This window comes from Heptranchias perlo, chromosome 39 (assembly GCF_035084215.1).
Source record: "Heptranchias perlo isolate sHepPer1 chromosome 39, sHepPer1.hap1, whole genome shotgun sequence".
In the NCBI taxonomy this organism is placed as follows: domain Eukaryota; kingdom Metazoa; phylum Chordata; class Chondrichthyes; order Hexanchiformes; family Hexanchidae; genus Heptranchias; species Heptranchias perlo.
Genome location: NC_090363.1, coordinates 6,253,192 through 6,274,832, shown reverse-complemented (window position 1 = coordinate 6,274,832; position 21,641 = coordinate 6,253,192). Strand labels below are relative to the sequence as shown.

Here is a 21,641-nt window from a genome sequence, read left to right as displayed (position 1 = left end):
TTTTTAAATTTCTTTTTATTATCACTATTGGAACACATTCTCTACTCAAATATACCGTACCAGGTGGGGTTTACGCAGTGTAATTGTAACAATCATAATTTCCATGCAAACACAGTTCACCAAAGATAAAGGAAGAGGAAAATAGTTCTAAAAAAAATGTTTTAGTTAACGGAATAGTGTCACTTGCTGTCAAGCGCAGCTAAACTCATGGTATGTACAGTCGGCCATTTCCACTGTCAATGACTGCGAACACGCATCAATGTAAAACGGTGCAGACCGCGCAGCCCTGCACTGTCGGACTGGGGGGGCTGTCATCAGACGACGGCAATAAAAGCTGGACACAGCAGTCCCTGATCTATCTGCTCTGTTCAACTGTAACAGGAGAGGGAGAGAGAGAGAGAAAATTAAAGAGAATTTGATATTCTACACGTTAAAAATTGCATTTCCACCTCCCCCTTACATACTGTTAATTGTACGATTTATATCAATTAGTGTTAATTGTATCGGGGGGGGGGGGGGGGGTCAATTGGAATCGCGGGTCGTCGCGATGCCCGCCACAGTCGAATAGCCCGGCGACGCGCGCTGTTTCAGTTCGCACGCGAAGAACGGACGACGTACGCAGTTGGTGTCCGTGGGAACCGTACCTCAGCAACACGTAAACGCCTTTGGGGGGGGGGAGGAAACAGAAGACTGACCAACATACTCAGCTCCTGGCACCGAAGATTTTTTCTAAAAATTTATTAATACTATTGGAACACATTCTCTACTCAAATATGCAGTACCAGGTGGGGCATCCTTTTTATAGCAGCGTTTATCTAGGGTGTGGTGTGTGGGGGTGTAAGGGGGAATCTCTGTGAATAAAGGCTGGGAAGCAACTGAAGACCAGGCTCGAGTATCCTATCCTTCACCAACGTGGCTATTCAATTTTGACACTCGCCTCTTCCCTCCCCAAACGCTGCCTGGGCCGAGGTCAGCTCACACCACAGACCAGGGATCGAACCCTCAGGCCTTCTGGTCTGTATTAGCTCATTTCGAGACCGTAGGGTGCTTTGACCCGTTAAGCCTTCGGGCGAGCTCACATGGCGTCGTCAAACATGCATGGGAGGACGAACTTGTGTTTATACAGCGCCTTTCACCACCTCAGGACGGCCCAAAGCTCTTTACAGCCAAATTAAGTACTTTTCTGACGTGTGGCCGCCGTTGCAACATGGGGAAACCTGGCAGCCAATTTGCGCACAGCAAGGTCTCACACACACGACAATATGTTAATGACCACATCATTTGTTTGTAATGTTGGTTGAGGGATAAATATTGGGACAGGACGTCGGGGAGATCTTCCCCTGCTCTTCTTCCAATCCATGGGATCTTTTACGTCCACCCGGGGGGGCAGACGGGGCCTCGGTTTAACGTCTCATTCGAAAGACGACACCTCCGACAGTGCAGCACTCCCTCAGTACTGCACTGGGAGTGTCTGCCTGGATTTTGTGCTCGAGTCCATGACTCAAAATAAAAAGAATTGCAAAAGCTACAGATGCACGAACTGCTTACGGTACAGCGGGCACGGCTCTGGTATTGGACGAGCAACTCAAGAGGACGTGAGTTCAAATCCCACCAAAGCCGCAAAATTAATTCTACAAATTACGTGGAGAGACCATAGGGAAGCTGGGGCTGTTTTCCTGAGAGCAGAGAGCAGGGGAGATTTAATTCAAAACGAAGAAGGGTTTTGATAAGGAGAAACTTTGGCCCACTGGCGGGAGAGTCGGTAGCCACAGGACACAGATTTGAGATAAACACCTTTACCAGAGAGTGGTGCGAATGTGGAACGGTTGAGGTGAACAGCATAGATGCATTTAAGGGGAAGCTAGATAAGTAAATGAGGGAGAAAGGAACAGAAGGATATGCTGATGGGCTTAGATGAAGACTTGTTTGGAGCATAAACACCAGCATCGACCTGAGGGGCCAAATGCCTGTTTCTGTGCTGTAAAATTCTAAGTCTCTGGAGTGGAGTTTCTGAACCAGAGACTCGGCTACGACCAACTGAGCCAAGCTCACGGTCGAAGACTTTGTTCAACAGCGAAGCCCGAATAATATTAATACGCTGCTGGAGTAAAACGAAAACCCACTCGCCCAGTGTGTTATTTTAACCCGTCTGATGGCTTGCGGGGGGGGGACGGGGAAGGGGACGGGGACGGGGACTGAACGTGCCATTAACAGAAGCGACTCTCCGCACTTACTGTAGGAAGAAATGTCGATCTCGTCAGGCAGCTCGCTGATGTTCACTTCAAACCTGTCCTGCACGTCGTTCAGGATCTTGGCATCGTTCTCGTCAGACACGAACGTGATGGCCAATCCCTTGGTGCCGAACCGGCCAGCTCTGGCCACCTGCGCGGCGAGACCGAGACGTCAGGGGTTATCCGAGACAGCAGGCTGCAGGACGGGTTCGCGAAATATCGGAGCTCGGAGAAAAGTGCGGGAGAATCTGATACTTTGGGGGGTCACCCAATGTCAATCTCAAGCACCCCCTTCTCTCTCTCTACACACTACCCCAATAACTTGCCATAAACGCTGGCATAGACCAGTTGGGCCGAATGGCCCGTTTCTGTGCCGTAGACTCTATATAACTCGAACTTTAAAAAGAGGACGCCGCAGCATATCAATCTTTTCCACAGCAGGCATCCCGTCGCCCCTCTCAGTTAAACTACCAGTATGCACCAGATTATGGGCTGTTTTGAATGAGATAGGGTCAAGATTGCCCAACCTTTGCAGTCAGCAGATCCCATCAGCCTGCGCTGGATTTGAATTCAGTTCCAGAGGGGGAAAGGACAGTGTCTGACCCACTGTACCACCCAGTCCCAGAGGGGGAAAGGACAGTGTCTGACCCACTGTACCACCCAGTCCCAGAGGGGGAAAGGACAGTGTCTGACCCACTGCACCACCCAGTCCCAGAGGGGGAAAGGACAGTGTCTGACCCACTGCACCACCCAGTCCCAGAGGGGGAAAGGACAGTGTCTGACCCACTGCACCACCCAGTCCCAGAGGGGGAAAGGACAGTGTCTGACCCACTGCACCACCCAGTCCCAGAGGGGGAAAGGACAGTGTCTGACCCACTGCACCACCCAGTCCCAGAGGGGGAAAGGACAGTGTCTGACCCACTGCACCACCCAGTCCCAGAGGGGGAAAAGGACAGTGTCTGACCCACTGCACCACCCAGTCGTGTAAGTGAAAAGACAGCGGGTGATCTCTCTGCTGTATCTTCGGTGGGAACCCCTAGAGAAACAGTGCAGTATTCTAGAAAGGACCCCTTAACTAAAACAATAAAAAATACGAGGTGGGCCTAAAGGAGGGAAAAAGAATTGTCCAAATAAAAAGTACATGAACATTCGCGCCCCTCACTCCACTGCTCTCCTGAAAGCACCAATCCTTGCTCAAGTACAGTCAATTAGACGCCTTCCGATACCCCACTCAAGGAGCTACGCTTGATGTGTGAACCTAGGCCACTGGGTGGAATCTTAGAGACCCCCTAACGTCACTGGGGCTTAATGGAAAATCAGAGGTGCACTGCCCGCAATTTCCTAATAAGCCGCCCGCTGTGTGCGAGGCCTCGCTGGTGGGGCAGAAATTTCTATCCGTTGAGTCCAGGGAATCGCAGCTGAGCTCGACCCAGTCCAAACCCCAACTCCCGCACACCCGCACTTTCAATAAGGGGCGGCTGGAGAGTCCCTACCCGATACCTCTCTCCCCATCCCAGAGCTCCCGGGGTCAACGCTTGTACCCATATCACCACCTCAGCCGAGAGCAGCTAACTCTTGCAGCACTCACAGACTGATCCTGGGGCCCTCCGTGTCTGCACTGCGTGTTGCTACACCACTCATTGCTTCTACCAGCAGGTGGGAGCAGAAAACATTTAAATCAGGCGGGGGCACAATCTAACATCGGCCAAGGCGCTCAGTTTAAACCTTGTAAACCATGGGTCTATTAATCCCTCCAGCTGTCAACGTGAGGGAAGAGTTGGCGCCAGTATGGAACGCAGGCATCAGTTTTACGCTTGCGTTGCCATTTTCGATCGCGTTTCGTGACATTTTGGTCAGCTGGGCGTGTGAAACCGCGCAGAAACCCATCACAAAAATCTCCAAACTGCAGTGGAATCCAAGCAACCGGAGTTTCCGTTTTGACCGTGAGAGAGAGACTCCATTCAGATGCACCTCACTCACCTAAACCCAGGCAGCCTCGGTGCTGGTTTATCAATGCCTAGAGGGTACTGCTAGAGTACAACCAGATAAAAAAAAAACCCATGCAACTTATGAGTCTCAGGTCTTGTATGGCCAGGAGCACTCTGCCAGTTAGGGCACTGCTTTGTAGAGTGCGAAGCATCCAGATCCCCAGTGACTGGTCTACCCTTCCTGGTCCAATCAACGTACCAGGCTAAGTGGTCAATCAATAACAGGGCACCAGGACACTGCAGACCGCCCAGCTCAGGTCACCAGTGACTGGTCTACCCTTCCTGGTCCAATCAACGTACCAGGCTAAGTGGTCAATCAATAACAGGGCACCAGGACACTGCAGACCGCCCAGCTCAGATCCCCAGTGACTGGTCTACCCTTTCTGGTCCAATCAACGTACCAGGCTAGTTGGTCAATCAGCTACAGGGCGCCAGGACACTGCAGACCGCCCAGCTCAGGTCCCCAGTGACTGGTCTACCCTTTCTGGTCCAATCAACGTACCAGGCTAGCTGGTCAATCAACTACAGAGCACTGCAGGCCGCCCAGCTCAGGTACTGAGTCTTCCACAGAGGATCGAATCACTTCTGATCTCCCATCACCCGGCTTGTCATCTTGGAGCCAACTTAGTTCCAGCGATCCAGCTTACCCCACCTCTCCATCTCACCCTTAAGGAGCACAGTGCGTCATAGACAACCGATAAGCTTGGGCTACAAGGCCTGGGTTAGCCCCTGACCACATCAGTGGGGTCCCACACACGTCCAGTGGAGAGGAGATATGACGATTTACTCGGAACCGGCTCGTGACAAGAGCTGAAGGCATGAATTTCTGCTACCTCAGTCAGACAGGGGCACGACCCGACCAAGACGGAACGCAGAGCGAGGCGCAATTCGGGCCGGAACTGCAATCTTCCTAGACTTAACGCGCTGCTGTCCAGCTTTTCGGCTAGACTGCGACCCAGTAGTCAACAGGTGTAACTGTTCCCAGTGGGAGAGCGATGCGAATTCCAAGGGATATCAAATTCAGTCCAGATCACCTGCGGGAACACCACCTCCATCCCCCATCCCTTGCAAGGGGATCCATCCCAGCCTCCCGGCTCAGATCCAACACAGATGACTGAAGTTTTATTTTCACTAAGTTGCTGCCAAATTCAATCAGACCAAACCAGGATCAGCAGCGATGACACCATTCTTATCATCAGCTTTCGACCCTTTCACCTCTGGGACCAGACTAACAGGGTGAAAAAGTCTTCCCTTGTCTACCGGTTGGAAGCGTCCAACGGGAATAGACTTTGGGCCGGCCTCAGCTCAGTTCCGAGTGGGTAAGAAGCCACGGCACAGCTGGCAATGAGCAACTCCGAAAGGGTGGCTGGGGCGGGAAGTGGAAATCTCACCCCACTGCTGTACGTGGGCCGCCTGACCTCAGCTTAAAAAGAAAACGATTAGCACGGACATTAAATACTTCACACCAATGAAGACTATTAAAGAACCGGTATTAAAAGGGGAGGGGCGGGAATGAGTTAGATGATCTCCCATCACCTCCAGGACTGGTTCACGCACTTCCTTTCTGGGACCGGATGGTGCAGCGGGTCAGATATCATTCTGCGACTATATCCGAATCTAGCTCAGACTGCCGGGGACGAAAGTTTCCTCCCTGCTGGCTCCGAGCTTCCAATATAAAATTAGGTTTTGGGCAGCTTTGGTGCAGTTGCTAATGGCCGTGGGGCCCACAGCCTCTAATTCCAAATTAAACTAGTCATCTCCCTGGCATTAGAAATGGAAATGTGTCACATTAGTCTAGCAAGGGAGGCTGGGGCTGAGGCGTGTCGTTGGGCCAGATTAGAAGGAGCTTCAGTCCGCATCTAACATTGCTATTGCTGGCCAAGGAGCGCTTGATGCCAACACTGGAGCGTAGAAGTAACTGTCGGCGATAATAGTGAACAAACACATAGTGCATTCATATGACAAGGCTTTGCTTGCTATTTTACATCAAATTTACAGCACAGAAACAGGCAATTCAACCCACCTGGTCCATGCCGGTCGGTGTTTACGCTCCACATGAGCCTCCTCCCGCCCTCCTTCATCGAACCCTATCAACATAACCTTCTATTCCTCTAGACTCGACTATTCCAATGCTCTCCTGGCCGGCCTCCCAACTTCCACTCTCCATAAACTTGAGCTCATCCAAAACTCTGCTGCCCGTATCCGAGCTCGCACCGAGTCCCGTTCACCCACCACCCCCTGTGCTCGCTGACCTACATTGGCTCCCAGTCCGGCAACGCCTCGATTTTAAAATGCTCATCCCTGTTTTCAAATCCCTGCGTGACCTCTCCCCTCCCTATCTCTGTGACCTCCTCCAGCCCTACAACCCTCCGAGATCTCTGCGCTCCTCCAATTCTGGCTTCTCGCGCATCCCTGCCACTGGCGGCCGTGCCTTCAGCTGCCTAGGCCCTAAGCTCTGGAATTCCCTTCCCTAAACCTCTCCCTTCTCCTTTAAAATACTCCTTAAAACCTACCTCTTTGACCAAGCTTTTGGTCACCTGTCCTAATCCGCCTTATGTGGCTCGGTGTCAAATTTTGTTTGATAATCGCTCCTGTGAAGCGCCTTGGGACGTTTTACTATGTTAAAGGCGCTATATAAATGCAAGTTGTTGTTCTCGCCTCTTCCCTCCCCCCCCCCCCCCACCATGTACCTATCCAGCTTCCCCTTAAATGCATGTGTTCTGTTCGCCTCAACTACTCCTTGTGGTAGCGAGTTCCACATTCTAACCACTATCTGGAGATTTAGTGACGATGTTAAATTAATCCGTTTATCTTCAATTCTTTTTTTAAAATTTGATACTGTGGCTACGAGAGCAGGTCAGAGGCTGGGTATTCTGCGGCGAGTGACTCACCTCCTGACTCCCCAAAGCCTTTCCACCATCTACAAGGCATAAGTCAGGAGTGTGATGGAATACTCTCCACTTGCTTGGATGAGTGCAGCTCCAACAACACTCAAGAAGCTCGAAACCATCCAAGATAAAGCAGCCCGCCTGATTGGCACTCCATCCACCACCCTAAACATTCACTCCCTTCACCACCGGCGCACAGTGGCTGCAGTGTGTACCATCCACAGGATGCACTGCAGCAACTCGCCAAGGCTTCTTCGACAGCACCTCCCAAACCCGCGACCTCTACCATCTAGAAGGACAAGAGCAGCAGGCACATGGGAACAACACCACCTGCACGTTCCCCTCCAAATCACACACTATCCCGACTTGGAAATATATCGCCGTTCCTTCATCGTCGCTGGGTCAAAATCCTGGAACTCCCTTCCTAACAGCACTGTGGGAGAACCTTCACCACACGGACTGCAGCGGTTCAAGGTGGCGGCTCACCACCATCTTCTCAAGGGCAATTAGGGATGGGCAATAAATACTGGCCTCGCCAGCGACGCCCACATCCCATGAACGAATAAATAAAAAAAAGTGAGGGACATTGGTGCTGGGGGAATAGAACTCTTCCCATTTAAGGCACCCAGTATCAGTATCAAGTACTCTCAGGTCAGATACAGCACAGCTAAGGGCAGAACGAAGCCCCCTTAATTCTGCCCCAACCGTATGCTTCAGCTCCAACCTAAGAGCATGCCCCACTGCCATTTTATTTTGTCATTTGCCACAGTCAACATCACTTGGCCTTTCTGAGCGAGACTGCCAACTAGCGCTGGACCAGGCCGAGCTTTGTACTGTCGGGTACTGTCCAGTAGCAGCTGGATTGAGATTGAGATTGCCATTGCCTAATTCACACAGATCTCAGAGGTGAAAAAGCAGTGGCATTAATCTGTTTGAAACCAGCTGATATCACAACAAAAGCAACCACTTGCATTTATATAGCGCCTTATATAATGTAATGAAACGTCTCAAGGCGCTTCACGGGAGCGATTATCAAACAAAATTTGACACCGAGCCACATAAGGAGACATTAGGACAGCTGGCCAAACGGTCAAAGAAGTAGGTTTTGGGAACGTCTTAAAAGGAGGAGAGGAAAGAGTCTGAGGGAGGGAATTCCAGAGCTTAGGGACGAGGCAGCTGAAGGCACGGCCGCCAATGGTGGAATGAAGAAAATCGGGGATGCGCAAGAGGCCAGAATTGGAGAGCTAGTCACTCGGCTCGAGTATCTGAAAGCAAAAGATGTTAAATCACCGAATTGCAACGCGATGAGTGCAAAGTTCACGACAGCAAAGGAAACCTTTTTGTTTCAATAACACATCAAGGGGCACGGTACCCTGTGTAAGTAGGTGTCAGAGTCCTCTGGCATGTCGTAATTAAATACAATGTTGACTCGCTCGATGTCCATCCCCCGCCCGAACAAATTGGTGGCGACCAGGATCCGCCGCTGGAAGTCCTTGAACTGCTGGTACCGGGATAATCTGGGGAAATAAAATGATGCTGTTTTAATTTGGTCTTGGAAAGACAAAAAAAAAAGCACAAGTCTCTTAGATAGCTGACCTCAGCTCGGGCGGAGGTAGGTGCATTACAACAGTGCCTCTAAGTTAGGGAGGGGGAAACAGAAAGTCAGCCAGGGTTCCTACTTCTGGTCTTTGATAGGTAGCCCCTTTTTGCTGGAAAGTGTCCATGTACAGGACATCACGCGAGGTCAGGATCGGGCGTGGCTGTGAATTCCTCAGCAGCTGGATAGCCCCGCTGATGCTCGTCACCTTCGCTATCGCTACAACGGCCACTCGGGACAAAGTAGGGAGGGACGGCGACGAGCTCAGCGGGACGTACCTCATTGAGGTAGAGGGAGAGGAGGGGATGGGGAGAAAACTGGAGAGGAGGGTTGGCTCGTTAACGCTCAGAGCCGCAGAGCAGCGATGGGACATGGGTCTGAGCTCCTGATCTGGTGGTGCACCACCCAGGCTATTTCTAGCATTGGTGGGGAGGCGGGGGGTTGGAAACCTGAAGAGGCAAGTGGGAGGTGCCTGTAATCTCTCAGCAGCTATTTTCAGGGAGAGGCCTTAGGCTGAAACTCCAGCAGAGACCTTTCTCCCGCGCTTGCTACTGGCTCTGTACGGCTGAGTAGAGAAGCTTTATTATCTTAATGGCGAGAAACTGGAAAGTACTGCAGTAGAAAGGGATCTGGGGGTCCGAGTGCAAAAAAATCAAAAAGTTAGTATGCAGGTGCAGCAGGTGATCAAGAAGGCCAACGGAATGTTGGCTTTTATTGCTAGGGGGATAGAATATAAAAACAGGGAGGTATTGCTGCAGTTATATAAGGTATTGGTGAGACCGCACCTGGAATACTGCATACAGTTTTGGTCTCCATACTTAAGAAAAGACATACTTGCTCTCGAGGCAGTACAAAGAAGGTTCACTCGGTTAATCCCGGGGATGAGGGGGTGGACATATGAGGAGAGGTTGAGTGGATTGGGATGCTATTCATTGGAGTTCAGAAGAATGAGAGGCGATCTTATTGAAACATATAAGATTGTGAAGGGGCTTGATCGGGTGGATGCGGTAAGGATGTTCCCAAGGATGGGTGGAACTAGAACGAGGGGGCATAATCTTAGAATAAGGGGCTGCTCTTTCAAAACTGAGATGAGGAGAAACTTCTTCACTCAGAGGGTGGTAGGTCTGTGGAATTTGCTGCCCCAGGAAGCTGTGGAAGCTACATCATTAAATAAATTTAAAACAGAAATAGACAGTTTCCTAGAAGTAAAGGGAATTAGGGGTTACGGGGAGCGGGCAGGAAATTGAACATGAATTTAGATTTGAGGTTAGGATCAGATCAGCCATGATCTTATTGAATGGCGGAGCAGGCTCAAGGGGCCGATTGGCCTACTCCTGCTCCTATTTCTTATGTTATTATGTTCTAGGATTGTTCTCCTTAGAGCAGAGAAGGTTAAGGGGAGATTTGATAGAGGTGTTCAAAATCATGAGGGGTTTTGATAAGAGTAAATAAGGAGAAACTATTTCCACCTGCAGGAGGGTCGGTAATCAGAGGAGACAGATTTAAGACAATTGGCAAAAGAACCGGGGAGGGGGTGGGGGAGATGAAATGTCTTTAGGCAGCGAGTTGTTATGATCTGGAACGCGCTGCCTGAAAGGGCGGTGGAAGCAGGTTCAATAGTAACTTTCAAAAGGGAATTGGATAAATACTTGAAAAGGAACAATTTGCAGGGCTACGGGGAAAGAGCAGGGGGAGGGGGAGTGGGACTAATTGGACAGCTCTTTCAAAGAGCCGGCGCAGGCACGATGGGCCGAGTGGCCTCCTCCTGTGCTGCACGATCCTATGAGTTCCACACTCGGTTCTCTTACTGACTGAGCCGTGGGGGGGGGGGGGGGGTGGGGAACACCCTCCCTCTGACCATCTAAAATCACTGAAAGTGGCTGCGCTGACCTCTCCTCCTGGGGCATGCCTCTGTGAATGGCGATAGCGGGGAAGTTCTGCTCCACCAAGAGCTGCGCCAGAGCGATGCACCTCTGCACCGACTTAACAAAGATCACCACCTGCAGAGAAACAGAATCAAGGTGACGGCAGAGCATCACAACACCGCCCGCCACGTCCAAGGGTCCGGCTCAAATATCCCTGCCGACAAGGACTTTACAAGTTCGTACGAGTGCACCCCACAGAAATGTGGCAAGCTATTTTCTGACCTCGTGATATAAACCTTCAATGCACACGTCGCCCAGTGTCGTCACTCGGTTCACTTGGTGTACGAATGGGCTCTCCTGCTGTTTTTATCAAAGGGGAGTTGTACCTCGTCATGCGTTACGACGTTGGCGAGGTTAAGCTGTGGCGAACGCTGACTTGTCACTTTAAGGCCCAGACGCTCCCCGGTGAGGAATCGGTCTTAAAAAGGTCAATCAGCGGTTAATAATTGCTCGATGTTTATCTGGAACGGCCGCTGCTCGACTCCTTGTGTTATCTCAACACAACGACCGTTTGCATTTCTACTGCACATTTAACACAGTGAGAAACGTCCCAAGGCGCTTCACAGGAGTGTTATCAGGCAAAAGATGTGACACCGGGCCACATGAGGAGATAGGTTTTAAGGAGCGTTGTAAAGGAGGAGGAGAGAGGCGGGGAGGTTTAGGGAATTCCAGAGCTTAGGGCCTAGGCAGCTGAAGGCACGGCCGCCAATGGTGCAGTGATAAAAACCGGGGATGCGCAAGAGGCCAGAATTGGACGTTTCCAGGTTATCTCAAGATCACAAAAGGAAATAAATTTCTGGACTTCGTTTTTCATGCAGTTCTTCAAAAAAATTGCTACGCTACAATTTAAATCGTGGCAGGCTCTCAGAATCTTATACAAGATATAGATACGGTAGGCGCCAATCGCTATAGAGAAAAAAAAAATCACACGAGCCATTGCAACGTAACGTTGTGTGATGCATTTCTCGTTGGATGTTCTTAGTTCATCATGTCAGACTACACCCATCACTAGGGACAGGCCTGTAATCACCAGTACTTCACCTGAGTGGTTATACACCTCTAAATGCTCTCTCCAGACTCAGCCCCACGTTTGGGCGGACAGAACCTATCATTGTACCGCTGGGCGGCTTTCCACAGCTCAAGCAGACAGTGTGTGAGAATTTCAGGTGCTCATCAATACACTTCAATGGAATCCCAGTGACAACACTGGATTGCGCCACGATGCACATCTCCGTGCTCTCGAAATGAAAGAAAGACGTGCATTTATATAGCGCCTTTCACAGCCTCAGGACGTCCCACACGCTTTGCAACCAATGAAGTACTTTTGAAGTGTAGTCACTGTTGTATTGTGGAAAACGTGACAACCAATTTGCAATGAGATAATGACCTGATAATCTGTTTTAATCATGTTGGTTGAGGGATAAATATTGGCCAGGACACCGGGGAGAACTCCCCCAGCTCTTCTTCGAATAGTGCCACGGGATCTTTGACGTCCACCCGAGAGGGCAGACGGGGCCTCGGTTTAACGTCTCATCCGAAAGACGGCACCTCCGACAGTGCAGCGCTCCCTCGGAGCTGCACTGGGAGTGTCGGCCTGGATTATGTGCTCAAGTCTCTGGAGTGGGACTTGAACCCACGACCTTCTGAGTCAGAGGCGAGAGTGGCTACCCACCGATCCACAGCTGACACTGTAGAGGTCAAATGAGGGAGAACCTTCACCACACGGACTGCAGCGGTTCAAGGCGGCTGCTCACCACCACCTTCTCAAGGGCAACTGGAGATGGGCAATAAATGCCGGCCTCGCCAGTGACGCCCAAATCCCCAGATCGAATATTTTACAAAATGCACTTATGATTTATATGGTTCAACTTTGATTTCATTTTTTCCCCCATATATTTAGTTTTCCACTCCTTCAGATAGTAATGAACAAGTGAAAAAAACAGTTCTCTCCATTGCTTCCCATCTGCTGGTCTATGGTTCCACAAGCACTGGCAGCCCTCTGCTACCTCAATGCGAGTGAATGTTCTTCATCTGAGAGTCTGGACAGTGAGCGTCAGCAGGTTATTCGCCCATAGGGGCATCGCAGTCGACCCCTGTCCTCTCCTCTCCTCTCGAGTCGTGCATACACTGGCACTTCCTGTAGGGGGTCATTGGACGGAGTCGGGCCGATAACCCCACTTTTCCCCACACTGAGCCTCGATGCCAGCTGCAGCACCCCAGCTAAAACCCAGGGATTCAATTTGATATCTCCCTGCTCTGCGTGGCTGAGTACCATTCTGGGCAGCGTGGTCACTCACAAAGCTACCAGCGGAGATTTTGATACAGTTTATCAGTATTTTCAATAAACTTCAATTTAAAAAAGGCTCTTTAAACACAGAGGGGGGCAATTTTAACCTAACCCTCCCGTCGGGAAACTGGTTTCACACTTTGCCCCGATTTTACTGTCCACTGAAGTCAACGGAGAGCGATATTGGACGGGGTGTAAAACCAGCGTCCCACCCGATCCAGTGGGATTCGGGCTCGGCAAGTTAGGTTAAAATTACCCCCAAAGATGTTCAGTAAATCAACCATCTTTTTGAATTTATTTCTTTCTCCCAGCGATTAGAAAATCCTAAATGAGGACAGAGAATGCTGGATATACATAAGGCGGGTATCTGCTGAAAGGCTGACCCTCCCACACCCCCAAAACAAAAAAAAAATGCCATAAACTATGTTTTCTCTCCGTACCTTTGCTGACTGACCCACATTTATTTCCAGCAGTTTCATAGGAACAGGAGGAGGCCATTCAGCCCCTCGAGCCCGTTCCGCCATTCAATGAGATCATGGTTGATCTGTAACCTAACTCCATTTACCCGCCTTAACCAAAGGTATTAAGGGATATGGGGCTAACAAAAATCCATCAATCTCAGATTTAAAATTAACAATTGAGCTAGCATCAAATGCCGATTGCAGAAGAGAGTTCCAAACTTCTACCACCCTTTGCGAGTAGAAGTTTTTCTTAACTTCACTCCTGAAAATCCTGGCTCTAATCTTTAGGCTGTGTCCCCTAGTCCTGGACTCCCCAACCAGCGGAAATAGTTTTTCCTCCATCTACCCTAATCAGTTCTCCTTAATACCTTGAAATTTCTGTTTCTATTCCCCGGAAGGGAACGGATATTGGGAAATGCCGATACCTGGTTGAATTCCAGAACGTCGAGCAGGTCGAAGAGTTTGCGGTTCTTCTCATTGTCTTTCAGTTTCACGTAGTACTGCTGCAGGCCGTGCAGGGTGAGTTTCGTCTCATCATCCACAAAGATCTCCATCGGCTACGGAGCAAAATTACCCGATCGTTAAATCCACACCCCCCTCTAAGCAGCCTCCCAAGCTTTACTGCTCTGAGACCCCCCCCCACCTCCCAGAGATTATATCCCCCACCCCATCGTTGCAAACACGGCAGTCTTAACCCTAATATAAAACACAGAAATTGCTGGAAAAGCTCAGCAAGTGAGGCAGCACCTGTGGAGGACGAAACAGGGTTAGCGTTTCAGGTCGAAGGCCTCTCGTCAGAGTGCTGCCTGACTCGCTGAGCTTTTCCAGCATTTTCCGGTTTTATTTCAGATTTCCAGCATCCGCAGCATTTCGGTTTTGAGTCTTGTACTAATGTTAGGCTGAGCGGTGGTAACAGGAAGGTCACTAACCCTTTGAGAGCTGAACCTCAAGTACTGAGGTTACACTGTTCTTAACCCCCCTCTCCAGCTCCTCCGCTAGGTTTCCCAATCAAAAAAAAAGCTTTTCACTCCAAATTCAAAAACTAGGCTTGAGTACCCCTGAATACAAAATAGTAAGGGGTGATCTAATTGAGGTGTTTAAGATGATTAAAGGATTTGATAGAGTAGATAGAGACTATTTCCTCTGGTGGGGGAGAGTCCATAACAAGGTGGGACATAACCTTAAAATTAGAGCTCGGCCGTTCAGGGGTGATGTCAGGAAGCGTTTCTTCACACAAAGGGGAGTGGAAATCTGGAACTCTCTCCCCCAAATAGCTGTTGAGGCTGGGGGGGGGTCGATTGTAAATTTCAAAACTGAGATTGGTAAGATTTTTGTTCGGTAAGGGTTACGGAACCGAGGCGGGTAGGTGGAGTCAAGATACAGATCAGCCATGATCTATTTGAATGGCGGAACAGGCTCGAGGGGCTGAATGGCCTGCTCCTGTCCCTACGTTCCTAAAACGGTGTTTAAATTTGTGCTTTGAATCGCAGAAAGTAATAGGGGATCTAGAACTCACTGCCTGAAAGGGTGGTAAAGGCAGAAACCCTCATCGCATTTAAAAAGTACTTGGTTATGCGCCTGAAGTGCTGTAACATACAAGGCTACAGACCAAGTGCTGGAAAGTGGGATTAGGCCGGATAGCTCATTTTCAGCCGGCACAGGCACGACGGGCCGAACGGCCTCCTTCTGTGCCGTAAATTACCATGATTCTATGAATCATGGAGGCGCTGAGGGAAGTGAGAGAGTTGGCATTGTTTTGTTGGGACACAGGTTTACGTCTGCGATTCCCTAAACGGCAGCTTCTTCATCAGTCACAAGGAGACACAAAGCACGGAGAAAGAAAACCAGAGTGCCAGTCACTTGCATCTGCATAGCGGCAACTCAACAGCGCTGCTGTGGGCAGGAACTCTGAAGGACTGCAGAGAAATATGGAGGGTCAGAAATAATTGCCTTTGAAACAAAATTAACCGGTCGGTTTGAGAACATTTCTTGACCCCCAGACCAAGTGACTGGAGCAATGTGCTCCCGAGCTTCTTACTGTGGCATTCTGAGGCGCGCACGAATGGCCCAAAGGGACTCAGCTGCCTTAATCCCGCCTTCCCTGAATACAGGAACAGGAGGAGGCCATTCAGCCCCTCCAGCCTGTTCCGCCATGCAATGAGATCATGGCCGATCTGTATCCTAACTCCATCCTCCCGTCTTGGCTCCATTATGTCTTAATACCCTTGGCTAGCAAAAAATCTATCGATCTCAGATTTAAAATTATTAATTGAGCTCGCATCTACTGCTTTTTGTGGGAGGGAGTTCCACACTTCTACCACCCTTTGTGTAAAGAAGTGTTTCCTAACTTCTCCCCTGAACGGTCTGGCTCTGATTTTAAGGTGATGTCCCCTTGTCCTGGACTCCCGCACTAGTGGAAAAAGTTTCTCTCTATCTACCCTATCAATTCCTTTCTAAATCCTAAAACCTCAATCAAATCACCCCTTTAACCTTTTATATTCCAGGGAGTACAAGACTAGTTTACGTAATCTCTCCTCATAATCTAACCCTATCCAAGAGTATTGGCACAAAATACAGGTTATCCTTAAATACAGACTGCCTCACAGTAACTGTTTCCATGTGCTGGTATTGTGACTATTAATACCAGTGGTGCAATCAGATCAAGAGTGCTGGTTTTCACAGGAAAAATAGATGGAATTGTACGTGATTCTCCCAAAACACAGGAATGACTCCCCAATCTCGTGTAATAAAAACAGAATTTGATTTATTAAGTTACCCTAGATCAGTAGGCCCCCCCTCCGACTATGGGAGAAAGCAGCCCCGGGCATTGCTACTGGTTTCCTGTTTTAATGGAAAAATTAGCAGAATCATAGAACGCGATCCCAAAAAAAATTTGGTAAAAATCTCGAACTGCCGTGTAATTAAAAAAAAAACAGAATTTGATTTATTCAATTGACTTGCCCCGGTGATGACCTGTGATTAAAACTGAAGTCATTAATATGTAGCACCTCTCCAGGCACCACATGCTATATAAATGCTGCAGCGGGGACTTTAAAATGGTCTCGCAAGCTACAGGCACACCTACGGGCAGAAAATTCAACTCAAACGCTGTAACCACGACCTCCACCTTCGCTGCTGTTAAAACTTCCTATTTGTACAATGCTGGACGCCTTTGATCTGACAAGAGCGCAAAGAATCCTCAAAAAGGGTTAATGACCACGGTGGCTGGTTTCTGAAACTTCGTACGGTGGAGTGCACCGCTCTGCAGTTGGACAGATTAAAGAGAATTTACAGCACGGAAACAGGCCATTCGGCCCAATGGGCACGTTAGCAGAGTGGTTATCTTACTGGACTAGTAATCCAGAGGACTGGACTAACAATCCGGGAGTCACGAGTTCAAATCCCGCCACGGCTAGCTGGGGAATTTAAATTCAATTAATCAAATTTAAAAATCCGGAATTTAAAAAAAAACTAGTCATCAGGAACGGCGGCCACAAAACTACCGGATTGTCGTAAAAACCCGTCTGGTTCACTAATGTCCTTTAGGGAAGGAAACCTGCCGTCCTTACCCGGTCTGGCCTATCTGTGACTCCAGACCCACAGCAATGTGGCTGATTCTTAATCACCCTCTGAAATGGCCGAGCGGCTCATCGCCACCTTCTCAAGGGCAATTAGGGATGGGCAATAAATGCTGGCCTTGCCACATCCCACGAACGAATAAAAAAAAAACTGGTCTATGCCGGTGTTAATGCTCCACACGAGTCTCCTCCCTCCCCCTACTCCATCTAACTTGCATCAGGATGTCCCAAAGCACTTTACAACCAAGCAAAGTACTTTTGAAGTGTAGTCGCTTGTTGTAATGGAAGGAACAGTCGCCCGAGCCCAAATGGACATTCTTGAAGTGTGATTAGACCCAGCAAAAAATAATCTTTTAAGACGTTGCCAGGAAGAGTGTTTCAAAAGGGCATTTTCCTCCTCATCGAGTTCATCCAGTGAGCAGTTGGGTCATGCAAAGGACGTTCCTGGTCTGTGCCGAGTTATCTGATCTCAGCAGAGGCAGATACGGTGGAGGTGGGCACTACAATTAACTTCAGAGTTACAGAGGGCAAAAAAAAAAAAAAAAAAATTGGATTCAGGTTCCTGCCCCCTGTTCAGTGCCTTCAGCATTGGCAGGGAGGCTGGTGAAGGAGGACTCAACTGAGAGATACTCCTGTGACCGGTGGACAGGACGCCCGACGGTCGCAGTAGTTAATTTGCCAGCGGAACGCAGTGGTTGGAGGTCGGGTCGGGCCGGAACAGAGGGAGGGGAGGAGGGAGGGAGAGAGAGAGAGAGAGAGAGAGAGAGAGAATAAAGTGGGAGTTGGATGGGCAACAAAATGCCCAGAAAGGCCACAACCAGGAGAGAGGTGGCACCAACACCATTTTGAGACTAGGGTCTGTCCAATATCTGAAAACCAACCTAGGCAGTTAAGGAGATCAAAGAACAATAACTCAGAAAACGATAGTTTCAGCCCCACTATTAAAATAAGGGGGATAAACCAGACACAAAACTAAACATAACTTAAGTTCGGAAATAGTAATCCGCTTTTACAAAATAATAGATTCTTTCAAAAGTAAAGGCATTCTTTAAAGGGGCTGCGTCACTGGCAGTTTCCACAACTTTACAATAGAACGAACAAGGCCATTCGGCCCATCTGGTCCGTGCCCGTGTTTATGCTCCACAGGAGCCTCCTCCCACCCCTACTTCATCTCACCCTATCAGCATATCCTTCTATTCCTTTCTCCCTCATGTGTCGCATCTCTTGAGTTTGGGCATCAGTGGTAAACGAGGAGAGAAAATGGGGAGCGGGAGGGAGGGCCCTCCCCCCTCCCCGCAAAAACATGGTCAAAGAGAAGGGTCTTTGGGTGGTTTTGAAAAGCAGGAAAAAGAAGTTGCAAGGCAGTGGGATTTAGGGAGGCACTTTAGGATGTAGTGACTGAAGGAGTCGCCATTGGCGGTGGGAAGGAGGGATGACCAAGCAGCAGGGGTTTCATGCTAGTGAGCCAGAATGTCCCATTTAAACCACATTCAGTGGTGCACTTTAGTAGGAAGAATAAGGAGGCCACATACTGCTTGGATAATAAGAGTCTAAATGGGATAGAGGAGCAAAGGGATCTCAGGGTACAGATACACAAATCACAAAGTAGCAACACAGGTTATAAGGCCATAAGAAGGCAAATCCAGAACTGGGGATCATTTCTAGAGGGATATGATTGAAAAGCAGAGAAGTTATGTTAAACTTGCATCGACCTTGGTCAGACCACATAGAGTACTGTGCACAGTTCCAGTCTCCATATTATAAAAAGGGTCTAGAGGCATTGGACAGGGTGCAAAAAAGATTCACAAAGATGATACCAGAACTGAGAGGATGTCCTTATCAGGAAAGGCTGAACAGGCTGGGGCTCTTTTCTCTAGGAAAGAGAATGTTTAGGGGTGGCCTGAAAGAGATCTTTAAGATTATGAAAGGGTTTGATAGGGTAGACAGAGAAAATGATTCCACTTGTGGGGGGAGTCCAAAACTAGAGGTCATAAATATAAAATAGTCGTTAATAAATCCAATAGGGAATTCAGGAGAAACTTCTTTACCCACAGAGTGGTGAGAATGTGGAACTCGCTACCACAAGGAGTAGCTGAAGCAAACAGCATAGGTGCATTTAAGGGGAAGCTAGATAAGTACACGAAGGAGAAAGGAAGAGAAGGATATGCTGATAGGTGTAGATGAAGTAGGGAGGACGAAGGCTCATATACACCGGCACAGACCAGTTGGGCCGAATGGCCTGTTTCTGTGCTGCGGTTCCGACCACATTGCGAACATCTCTAAAGTGGTCTGTCTGTGTTAAGCCACTTGCAATTTTATTTTTAAAAAATAAGCAGAAAACCGCGTGTGCAGATTTTGAGATTACACAAGGCCGTATGGTCGGCATTGCGAAGAAGTCATTGCAACGGCTGCTTAGGGTAACGCCAGTGCTTCTCTCCCTGCAACGTGACACAGCCCCTTTAAGTACCGCCCTGAATAAATACTAGCACTGGTGTCTACCGCCAAGGTAATATTTCACGATCAAAGTCAAACACAATGTAGCATTAAAAAAAAAACTATATCAAGTCCACCTCTCCACAAACATTAGTACAAGGCTGTCAGGTCTATAGAGGAGCCCAAAGGATTAGACACTTGTGGGGGGGGGTGGGGGGGGGGGTGAGGAAGGGGGCAGTGGAATGCCTCCTGAAGATTATTTTAGCAAACAAAAAAAAAAGCCATCACAAATAGGAAATGGCATTTGTAAAATTACTGACAGGAGGAATCTCACCCCCTCCCACCCCATGCAGGATGCAAGGGGAAAAGAAAAACAATTTTCAATGGGGGAAAACCAAACAGTCTATTGTGGCTGCTAAAAAGAAAAGGACAAAAAAAAACCCTGCAAATGCTGGAAATACGTAGATGGTCTGCCTGCAGCTGAACATTAGGTGGAAAACATAGGACTTTAAATCCAGTAGGGCAAATTCTCCTGCTCCTGGGCTGTCGGATCATTACCCCGGATGCAACGAACACAGGAGGATCACGCACTCACCTGACGGAACGCGCCCGATTTTTCCCAACCGTTAATTTAAGCGGATGGAAAAATCAGCTGGGTTCGCTAACGGGTGTACGTCCCTTCCCGCCCAATTTCCCAGTGCGTGCGGGCCACCCAACAGCCCGGGAACGGGGAAATCTGCCCCGCAAGTACTTGTCGACGTGCCTGGCTCTTCACTTCTACCCCGGTGTACTCCGTCTGCACCCCCTCCCACCACCCCATTTAATTCAGTCCAATTAAGGGGTGCGCTTATCTTCTGGCTTTCAGTTCTGACGGAGAACCAAACCTTTCTTTTCCCTTTTCAGAGGCGGACAGGCCTGTTCTATATTTCCAGCATCTTTTTTTTTTGTTGTCTTTGATTCACCTATCGCAGCTGCTGCAATCTAAAGACTACATTTCAAATGAAGCATTTTGAGTATTTAATTTTTTTTAAAAAAACGATATATCATTGAGGCGAAATAACTGGGATGGGACATACAAATGTTTTTTTTAAAAAATGGCCTTTAGTGTTGATAATAAACATAGAAAGCCTGAAGTTTTTTAATGTGTATTTCGTATTAGTATTTGCTATTCCCATATCGAATAGAGATGGGAAATTTGACAGACCCAGGACACTTATTTAGAGAGTTTTAAACCTCCCGAAAGTCTCAGTATAGATATAGCGGAAATCGAAACCCCCCCCCAAGGTTGCTAGCTCTGTACGGTTTCGGAGAGAACAGCCTGTTTTTCTTTGAATGAGCTGCTGTGACACTCTTAAAATAGAAACCACGTGCCAAAAATCTGGGTTTTACAACAGATATCAAATTCTTAACACCCCACTTCTGCGTCTTATAATGGGGGGGGGGGGGGGGAGGGGGAGGGTGCTAATTTGTCAGGTTTGAAAGACATTGGTCGAGTAGAGTCGTGCCTGATCTGGGAGTGCTTGACGCTTGAAACGGAAACCGTTTCGGTCCCCAGCACCAACAGCCCCTCGCCCTGACCAGCAGAATATTCGCGACGATAAAAAAGCACTCGCAGACCGGATAAAAGTCTGTATATCTGTAAAGCAGAGTGCGTGGAAATAGCATTCCAGGTCTATACTCTAGTAATTCCAATCATCGCCAACATAAAACAACTTAACGGGGCTAAAAGAAAAAACCCAGCCAGGTCGAGAACAGTACACAGACTCAGCCGTCTCACCCACCTCCCAAAAACTAAAATTCCCTGTTAAAATAAACTGAATGTCTTATTTGGATGCAGAAAAACAGCCACAATAGATCTGCTAGGTAATTCCATTTTGGGTTTAAATTTACACAGCCTGCTATTGCATCCTTTGAGCTGAACTATGAACTGGAGCTTTTCTGGGTGCCTTAGGACCAGCTCAAATCGTTAAACGAACCCGTCGTAACCACAAACCAACTCTCTTCAAGGCACAGTTCTTTCGCACTGAAGTCAAATGGTTAGAAGTGCATGCAAGGATCCATATTCTAAAACAGTAACAGTCTAGATATCCTTTCCTTTCATCTCTCACTCTCTCCATATTTACAACACCCGAATGCACCTAAACACCATACAATCCCATGCTGGCACATCATCGGGCTGGGGCCGGGGCCACAACCAGGACAAAACGGACAATGTTTCTCCCTCATCCTCTCTGGATTGACCAGTTTCCTCTC

General features: G+C 48.7%; 1 protein-coding gene across 1 annotated transcript in view; it reads right to left on the bottom strand.

Annotated features, from left to right (window-relative positions):
- Positions 1-21,641, bottom strand: part of ddx39b (DEAD (Asp-Glu-Ala-Asp) box polypeptide 39B) — a 45,512-nt gene continuing 23,871 nt past the window's right edge. Inside the window, exons 7-11 of the mRNA XM_067973979.1 lie at positions 13,803-13,934; positions 10,595-10,704; positions 8,480-8,624; positions 2,235-2,382; positions 1-372 (exon numbers count right to left, since the gene is read on the bottom strand). Coding sequence (XP_067830080.1) covers positions 356-372; positions 2,235-2,382; positions 8,480-8,624; positions 10,595-10,704; positions 13,803-13,934 — 552 coding nt within the window. The 3' untranslated portion in view covers positions 1-355. The remainder of the gene's footprint in view (positions 373-2,234; positions 2,383-8,479; positions 8,625-10,594; positions 10,705-13,802; positions 13,935-21,641) is intronic.